This window comes from Lichenostomus cassidix, chromosome 4 (assembly GCF_008360975.1).
Source record: "Lichenostomus cassidix isolate B80296 chromosome 4, HeHo_3.0, whole genome shotgun sequence".
In the NCBI taxonomy this organism is placed as follows: domain Eukaryota; kingdom Metazoa; phylum Chordata; class Aves; order Passeriformes; family Meliphagidae; genus Lichenostomus; species Lichenostomus cassidix.
In genome coordinates this window covers 20,342,689-20,352,157 of record NC_139484.1, presented here as the reverse complement: position 1 = coordinate 20,352,157, position 9,469 = coordinate 20,342,689, and the positions used below count along the sequence as shown (strand labels likewise).

At 40.7% G+C, this 9,469-nt stretch overlaps 1 protein-coding gene across 4 annotated transcripts; it reads right to left on the bottom strand.

Annotated features, from left to right (window-relative positions):
* Positions 1-2,973: 2,973 nt before the first annotated feature.
* On the bottom strand, positions 2,974-9,068 carry MMAA (metabolism of cobalamin associated A). 4 transcript variants are annotated; one of them, XM_085058186.1, is made up of 7 exons: positions 9,004-9,068; positions 7,865-8,370; positions 6,777-6,899; positions 5,510-5,680; positions 5,120-5,205; positions 4,621-4,770; positions 2,974-3,330 (listed from the first exon to the last, which is right to left on the bottom strand). In XM_085058186.1, exons 2-7 carry the CDS (start codon positions 8,283-8,285, stop codon positions 3,043-3,045), a joined length of 1,239 nt encoding a protein of 412 aa, XP_084914312.1. In that variant the 5' UTR covers positions 8,286-8,370; positions 9,004-9,068; the 3' UTR covers positions 2,974-3,042. The 4 variants fall into 4 exon arrangements, with proteins under 4 accessions (XP_084914312.1, XP_084914314.1, XP_084914315.1 ...); XM_085058188.1 differs by having other exon boundaries at positions 7,865-8,341; positions 9,008-9,028; XM_085058189.1 differs by lacking the exon at positions 9,004-9,068 and adding an exon at positions 8,591-8,952 and having other exon boundaries at positions 7,865-8,341.
* Between the last annotated feature and the right edge of the window lie 401 nt (positions 9,069-9,469).

Genomic DNA, 9,469 nt, shown 5'->3' with positions numbered 1-9,469 from the left:
CCTGGGTAAATCACTTGATCTCACCACACTTGTTTTTTCCAGCTGTGAAACACCAGCAACATCTCTTACACAGGGACCTGGGGAAAAGTTTCACACTTACAGACAACTGCAAAACTTCGTAGGAAACAAGTTTGTGTATTTGAAGATTTTTTTTTCCTTACCACCCATACTCATTTGTCTAACAGTTTATCATACCTCCAGCTACAAACTTCATCTTGCTATTGTCTTCTCATGAAGCTATATTATTTTCCCATACTATTCTGCAATAGCTGTGGGTTTAAGTGTTAACATGAGAGCAGCTTGACAACTGTAGAAACTAAGAATATGTCAACATCCTACTCAACAGATTTGTTTACTATGTTTTTTCAGAAGCCTGTTTACTTGAATAACAATATTTTAACGCATTGTAGCCAACTTAATCCCACAGAGCTAGAATGATGAGCTGGAAACATTCTTCCCTGTCTTGGGACACACTGGATTGTTTACTGAGTTGTAGCCTACCAGCTGAAGCTCTCTGCAGTCCTTTTGAAGACAATGCATTTGCCCAGACCATGAGAACATGAATAAAACTGCACAATTAATTGAACAGCAGCTGACTCCAAAACACATCCCAGCAAAATTTTACAGGCTATGAAACAAGCTATCTGATTCTCACATGGAAGACTCAGTTCACAGTTTGCACAGTACAGCTTTTCAGTTTGGTAGGGGAATCACTGAAAAACAAAGCAGGGACCCCCTCATCTACCCCTTATATCCAAAAGGATATTTCAATATAAGGATATTACTCCATCTACCGAAGCATGAGGCACAACTGAACACATAAAGAAGGAAAATCTGATTTTCATTTATTGCACTGCTTTAAGACAAAAATACAGTTTGAAGAACCTGCTTAAGCCATTGCACTTCTGCTAGGACTTCATTAGTAAATTAACAATACTTAAGCAACAAAACGAGAAAATAATGATAGCCCATGGCTTGAGTAGATCAGCAGATCTGCATCCAGAAAACAAACACTGAAGAACTTGTAAAACATAATCTGCTTGAGCAGTTGTCATTTAAACAAAGCTGCAGGTTCTATTTTTCTAGCTTGGCAGCTCATGTCTAGGACAAGGAAAACCGCAGTCCCTGACAGAAGTTGTAGTAATGACCATAACAAGGGTTTGATCTAACAGATAAACATAAATGAGGTCACCTCAAAAACTGCCACCTGAAACAAATGGACTATCAAAAAGTTGAGAACTCACCAGTTAAAATTCTGCTGGTCTCGTTAATTCATTTTCCACCTGTCATTTCTTCTACAAGGTACTATAAAATACAGTCAATATTTAAAGCTGAAAGGACACAAAGGACACAACACATTGCTTCTGGTTTGGGGCACTCTCTGTCATATTCAATAGAGGCTGTTTAAATGAAACTGTAAGCACTAGATTTCTCTCACAACTCAGCAGGGTTACAACCAAGTCACTGTGCTTCTGCCACTCCATACATTCCTTCAGCTGTTTCTTTGTAACTGATTGCAGGAATCCCCAAGTACCGATTAAGAAACAGGAATAAGCAGTCAGAGCTCAGAAATTCTGACAATTTATTGTGGTGGAAACCACTAATACCAGCTACACCAGTGCAAAATTTCTTACCAAAGAAATGCCTCAGCTGTATAGCCCCCAAAACACCACAATGCCCTTCCTTAGTATTTCACTGCAAACAGTGCTTAGCAGGAAAAAGTTGGGAATACGATATAACAACTGGGACAGGGGGGAGGAAGAGAAAAAAGTATTTTGAGGGGAAAAAAAACCAAACAAAAACAAAGACCATGAAGGTAAAAAAAGGATTTAAGTAACACAATTCACTGCTATACTGGAATTGCATTGCCAGAAGCCAAACAGGTGAAACTGAGCTATAGTCACCATACCTTTTATGTACATGTCCAGAAAATCAAAACTGTGAAAATCATCACTTCCAATATATTTCTTTAAAAAATAATTCATCTAAGCACCAGTAGGCTCACAAATTCTCCTATTTTGCTGGTTTTACTGTCAGGTCCCCAGAAATCAGCACTTTTCCACTTTATCCTTCACGCTTAGTAGGTACCAGATAAGCTCTGCTTTTTAGATCATGGCTCAGGAAAATGTTTCCTCCAGATTTTTATCAAGGCAAAATAAAACATAGAAGTGCTTTTGGCTGGAAGCAGTCATGTCTTCTGCAAGAGAGAAAGAAAAAATACCAAATACAACTGGCTCTTCTGAATCCAACAAACGTAAGTCAGCTCAGAAAACCACAAAACATTATTTTTAGAGATAAATTACTGTAGTATAAAGACATTTGCTATTAAAACATCATGGGTAACATTTGTTCCATCTGATGTCTGCATTTAAAAAACAGCCTTAACTAAATTTTGCCTTTTATTAAAACATCTATTTTGAAATTGGGATGGTTAAAATTCCCTTCTCCTACTGTACAGTGTATAATAACTAACTACAGCTTCCAAACAGGGACCAAACACCACTATGTTCTATTTATATGTATACAATTTATTTAAAACTAAGACTGTGGTCAGGGGCTGTCAGGCAGACCAATGTTCTGTTCTTGCTGTCACTGAAGGTGAGGAAAGAAAATGTAATCCGTTCTGGCAACAGCTGATGCTATATTAGAATGGAAAGCTGCAGTGTCAACTGCTCTGAGATGACCCCACGACCAGAATAAAACCCTGCACCACCACAAACCTTACCCTCCTGCCCTCCCAAAACCAGTCACATTTTTACATGGGCATAACGTTTTTTATCAACAGATCTATAGCATGTACAAATAGAAGATTTGGAAATGTACTTTTTTTCTAATATAGTGTGTGGTAATCTCTGAGTGAGTGTTTGGATTTGGGATGATCACTGTGTATAGAGAATCCAACAGAATTCTTTTGCAGAATACTGGACAGGTATTCTAGTAATGTCTGCTGTAGTAAAACATTTGAATCCACACTTAGGAAAAGTGTATTTAATGTTCATGTTTACATAAAGCACTTATCAAGAACAGGGTAGAAAACAATGCTTAGAGACCATCTTTGAATGCTTTCAGTAGCAGGTCGGCTGCCAGTCCAGGAGACAGGACTCCACTAAGAACTTTTTCTTCCAGAAGTGGGATCTTATCCTTGACTGCCAAGTGACTCCTGAAATGCTGCAACATGTTTTCCTGGATGAGGTTCCACATCCACACCTTCTGCTGTTTCTGCCGTTTGGCAATCAGCTCGCCACTTGTGAGCATGAGGTCTCGGAACTCAGTCATTTTATCCCACATATCCGAGATCCCTTCTCCGGTTTTGGCAGAGATGCGCATTACCTGGTGGATTCAGAGGAATTGTTAAAGCCTAGTGAGCTACTGGCCTTGAGGCTTCAATTACTGGATCAGGTGGATTGCATGGAAATTAAGAAATGTGTGAGGGAAGTTTCCTTCAATATTCACTTCATGAGGCTCTGAGCATTTCTGTGCCTCTTCCCCGCTCCTCCACCGCCCCAAAAACTGGGATTCTACTAACTAAAAGTAGACCCTGAAATCCATAGTATTTGGGATAAACAGGCCTTGTCCAGCTGTTTGTGTTATCAAAAATCATTTTTAATAAATCCTTTAGCTAAAAGGTACATTACTATTCTCTTACTTAGAGTTAAGTGCATATTCTGGTAGCTATTCTTTTGCACTTAAAATATTCTGGAAACTAGGAATTTTGACTATTTTTTTGCCTTTGCTTTCCAGACTAGGAATTCATTTTGGTAATAATGTTTCAGACATCCAGCACAGTCTTTCAAACTGAACAGCCTGGTTTTTTTAAAGAGCTTCTCTCTCTATCAACACATACCAAAAAAAAGTCTAAACCTCAGGCAGCCCACTTATCTAAATTCAACTTAATGGGTCAATTTCAATACCAGGGCAGAGCAAACCTCCTTTATAGACAGATGTGTATAAATAAAGGAAGTGAGAGTGTGCGTGAGCTTATTCTATATATACATATTAAAAATTAGTACTGAGTCTTCTCCTTAAAAATCCACCATAACCTTTCAGTAGATAAAATACAGCACTAAAACTGAAGACCTACAGGATGAGAGTTCCAATTATCTAGACATTTTCATTATGTGCTAAATGAAAAAAAATTAAAGCAATAAAGGAAACGTGAACTAGTGAAAGAACAAAGACAATCATAGGCTTCTGAGTTATAACAGGGGGAGGAGTAGTTTAAGGGATATTTTAAGATATGCATCATTTACAAAAAGCAAGTAAAGTTTGTACCACTCCTCATGTCAGTAAAAGGTCTGCCAGTGGCAAGACTGTAAGTCAGGGCAGAAGTTCTGGGGAGGAGGACTGGCTTTGCACAGTGTTTCATGTGGCACACCTTAAGATCAGAGGTGAAGCACAGACCGCAGCAATCACCTGTCCAGCACAGTGTGAGACTAAACAACCAGCTGCAATTTTTATAGAAGAGCCCAGGGAGACTAGGACAGCTAGATGAGAAGATACCAATCCTAACTCATCCAGCACTTTTTCTGGGGGGGGAAAAAATACCAAAAAACCCAAACACACCACCAAAACCCAAACCAGACCCAAAGGGCCCCACAAAACACAGTCAAGTGCACGAACCTTTGGCCTCCAAACCTTTGAGCGTTTGCGGAGCAACTTCATAGCACTGACGTACTCAGCCTGGATTCTCCTGGCAGGAACAACTAAATCACCATCAGCCTTATTGATAGCAACGAGATCTGCCATCTCAATGATGCCACGTTTGATGCCCTAAATGCAACAGGGAGACAAGTCAGGTGTACCCAGAAGGCCTATGACATGCTCATTCATCACAGAAAGCAGGTCAAAATGCTTTCTCAGTTTGTAGTTTTCTCCCCAAAATTATTTTAAACATGTCAAAGTTAAGCCACACAGTATTAAATGTTTACATCCTAGTATCTTCAAAATCAGGGCAGCTTAACTGTGCAATAATAAATTGATGACATGGAAGGTACTTTGGTAATAGCAGTATAATAGACAAAACATTCTGATACGGACTTTCTGCTCAGATACTACATGCTGAATTTAAGTTTCTCTTTCTAGTCCCAGGTAGTAATCAATAAGAGAAACTGAAAAATACCTGTAGTTCATCTCCACCCGCAGGTGGTAGCAGTAATATAAACATATCAACCATATCAGCCACAGCAAATTCTGACTGTCCCACACCTAAAAAATCAAATCCAGAGTTTACCATTTACTACAAACTTTCAGTCACATTAATGACAGTAATCACAACAGATCCCATCATTGACCCATGAACAAATCCCACTAAGAAAACAAAACCAGGAAATGCAATAGTTTCATAAAAGACATACAGGACTAGCAAATAGACAGAATGAGCATTCACGTTCAACCAGTAACTATGTACAAAAACATAGTGGGCAAAATCAAGGAAGAAGGTATGCAATTGTTAGCACGCCTTATTTTCCCACCACACCGGGACAATTAAAAGAAAACCATAAGATCGTACCTACTGTTTCCACAAGAACAACATCATAGCCTCCTCCTTCACACAGCAGAATGGCCTCATTTGTGGTCCTTGTGACACCTCCCAGTGTCCCACTGGTTGGAGATGGCCTGATGTATGCATTCATGTCCCTTGACAACTCAGTCATCCGTGTTTTATCACCCAGTAGAGAACCTTAAATGTTTAATGGTAGATTATTTCAAAAGTGCAACACAGCCAAACTTCCCCCCCTCCCCACACCCCCACCCATAAATGAGTGAGAAAAAACAGATCCCTTGGGCAAAATCAGTCAAATCAGAATATCCCAGTCTTAGTTGCTCCAGACTTTGCTGAGGACTAGAAAATTACTGCCTGGTTCTTTCACCTCTCAGAATTTGGAAAGGCCTGATAAGCAGACCTTAGTGCTACCAAATATGATGAATTTGTGCTAGGTCAGAACAAATTCTACAATTCCTGAATGGCTTTTTGAGGCCTATGCACACCAGGCCACACAGATAAATCTTGTCTGTCCCTGTCCAAGGGACAAATCTCTGCATTATGATTCTGATACGCCTCGATGGTAGATTTTTTGTTTTAAGAGAGCTGACACGTGTCCCTGCTTTCCTTCTAATCAAACAAACTGTAAATCAGATTCAGTGAGATCTACGCACACAACGCACACTCCAAAAGATGAGAGATGCTCAAATTCTTCCAACTGGTGCAGTCTTGCTGTCACATTTTGCTATTCTGTTGATGCATCCTGAAGGCATGCATTCAAGAACACAGTCTGTCTTAGCTCCACGTCATTGCAATGCTCTAGTTATTTTCTTTATAAATAGTTACATACCTCTTAACAGCACAGAAGCTGGAAAAACTAATGATGCTACCTGGCAGCTGCTGGTTATGAAAAGATCAAAATCAAGATTGTATTATTTGTATCAGATATACCATGAATCAGGCATGGTCAGTTTATAATTTCCCTACAGTTTTTTTATTGAAGAGTTACAGATTACAGTCTGTAGTCACTAATCCTACACAACTTCCAAGAAATTCTAACTTAGAAAAAGATTGTAAAGCAACATTTGCACACTTGAAATGACGAAATCTGAAAGAATTATAACACTTATACCTATTTCCCAATTTCAAACCACATAGTAAGAAAATGAAAACATTATTTATATTTTAAATTTTACTAGTATAGGCCCCAGATTTTGTTCCATCTGGCCCAAAGAGATACTTCTATAGTTGACAAGGTATTAGAAACCTGACTCAAACTTTAATTCACACTCACCACCACTTGTACTAGAGGAAGGGTCTACAGCCAACACAGACACTTTGTGTTTTCTTTCTGTAAGCATTTTCCCAAAGCATTCTATGAAGGTCGATTTTCCAGCACCAGGAGGACCAGACAACCCTAAATAATCATATTAGGAAGAAAAAAACATTTTGTTAGTCAAATAAATAATACATCTCACGAATACCATCACCAAGTTGATAACAATTCATACTTTGGTTCAGCCAACACAGCAGCACTCACTTCACCACCCCTCATCCCACCCATACCAACATAACATTGGCTTTATCCACACCTATTTCCTCCCCTCCAAATAAAATTACTTACAGTGTATGACTTATCCTTCAGAACTTTCAAAACGTTATATACTAAAACTGGATTTTTCAGATTTACTATAAAAGAAACACTCTAAAAGCAAAAGCAAGCCCTCACCTTGAAGAGCTGTTCTTTCAAAAAAATGAGGCCATTTATTTGCATGTCAAACAAACTAAGATTAGCACCAAAATCTTCTCACTCCCATGCCCCAGTTCTCGCTTTTACTACCTTTGTACAGACAGGAGAGATGACAGGTCGGCATGACACGTTACCAGTCCATCTCTTTGTAAGGGAAAAAATATTTTAGAGCTTCCAAGAGAGGCAGGTTCAAATTTCCTTCAGCTGAAAAGTAGGCTGCTTTAAAGAAAGGCCAAAAACCAGGAAAAAACAGGTGCTTTTCCTTCTGTAGACTAAAAAGGGATCCAGGAAGTATTCAAGAAAGCACCTTCTTCGGGAAAAGACCAGGTTTGCTTGACTACATCTTACCTGTCTAAGTATAGACAACATCTACATCAATCTGCAAACTATCTAACGTTTCAGTTTATAATGCTTACAAAAAACACCCCAAATAACACACCCCCAAGAAGAAACAATAATTTCTAAAGCATTTTCAAAAACATTTTTCATCACAAGCCATAATTCCACTGGATTGGTTATAACCACAAAAAACCAGCAATACAAGACTACAGACCACTAACAACAGTGATAATAAAAAGTGAGGACTGTAATTACATGTAAGCAACTACTAGATAAGATATAAAAGGACTAACCCACTCTAAAGGCAAGTGGCTTTCCTTGATTTAACTTTTCTTGTTCCCTGTGGTAGGATAATACCTTCTGAAGGAGCACCTGGGCTACTTGCTTCTTCCTACTCTGAGTTGATTCTATAAGTGTAATGGCTTCAGCTAAACAGGCTCTATGACCCTGGATTAGTCCATGGTAAAGTCTATCTACGAGTCTCTGCTCTCGGTCAGAAAGTCCCTCCACTTGTTGGTCAGGGGCTGCTTGCTGGCACAGCTCTCTCCTCAAACCATTTGATGAACAAATCCATTTTGTCTGACAGCAGAGCCCTGGCCCAAGAGATTCAATGCCCAGGAAATCTGCTCTGGAAGCAAAGTGGAAGTTCGTGAAGTAAGTTCTTCTGGAGAAGTAACAACGAGGGAATCTCAGCAGCAAAGAGGGGATCTTCATCTTGTTTGGAATTAAAAAGTACCAGAGTTGTCAGTTCACTTCTGTTTGCAGACACCCTAAAAAGAAGGAAAAACATATTTACTTTCTACTTGTGAGGACTCAAATAAAATTTATGTACACCAGAGATCATCAGCTTTTATTTTATTTGTGCCTGCTGCCTTGAATAAAAAAATGATAGCTCCCTTTTCCCGTAAAACAGAACCAATAAAAACAAGCTACAGAATCAATAGCACAGCATGTCTTTATTATCATACTACATAAATTAAAACATTATTTTTACAACTAAGCAAATAAATATAACGTACTTTTAAATAAGCCTCTGAGAGCACAGGCAGCACACTACAAATGCGGGACAACATTTTCCTATGCTTATGGAAATGGTAGTATATTCTAGTTTGACGGCTGCAGGGCTACTTTGAAAAATTATTCGGGATGAGGGGGGTTCTGCACTTATTTCCAGAAGAAACTTTTTAAAGGATGGCGGGGGGGGGGGGGAGTTCAGGCACCAGAACATTTGGAAATAACCCGGAGGAGCTGCCGGCTCCCCGAGGCGCCCGGGCAGCCCCAGCCCCGCTCCCGCCCCGCCGCCTCAGCACGGCGCGGCCGCCGAGGGCATGCGGGCACGGGAAAAGCCGCCGCTCCCCGCCGCTCCCAGCAGCTCCCCGCCGCTCCCAGCAGCTCCCCGCCGCTCCCAGCAGCTCCCCGCCATTCCCGGCACCTACCGGAGCCGCCCGGCCCCGCCCCGGGAAGTGACGGCCTCAGGCTGAGCCGGAACCCGCTGCCCGGCGGGGAAAGGGCGAGGAGCTCGGCCGCCATCCCGCAGGCCCCTCAGGCAGGGCTCAGGGCCGCACGGCTCGGGGCTCGCCATTCCCTGAGCACCCAAACTGCCGTGGCCGTGGGGTCAGCTCCTTGGGCTAGCCCTGCAAGGAAAGATGCTGCAAGTCACCATTTCTTTCCTGAAATCTTGGCAGTGCCCACTCTGAATCCGTGCATGGCCATTTGCCAGCCCCACCACTTCGTTTCATGCACCAGGAAGGGAGGAGAAATGCTTAAATTCCCACCTGTATTTATTAAATCACGTTTATTTTCAGCCTTCATTTTGCCAAGTTAAACATCTTTAAAGTTTCCTGTCATGAAATGTTGGCTTGTTGTGGGGTGGGGTTTGTTTTGCTTCCTTTTATTTC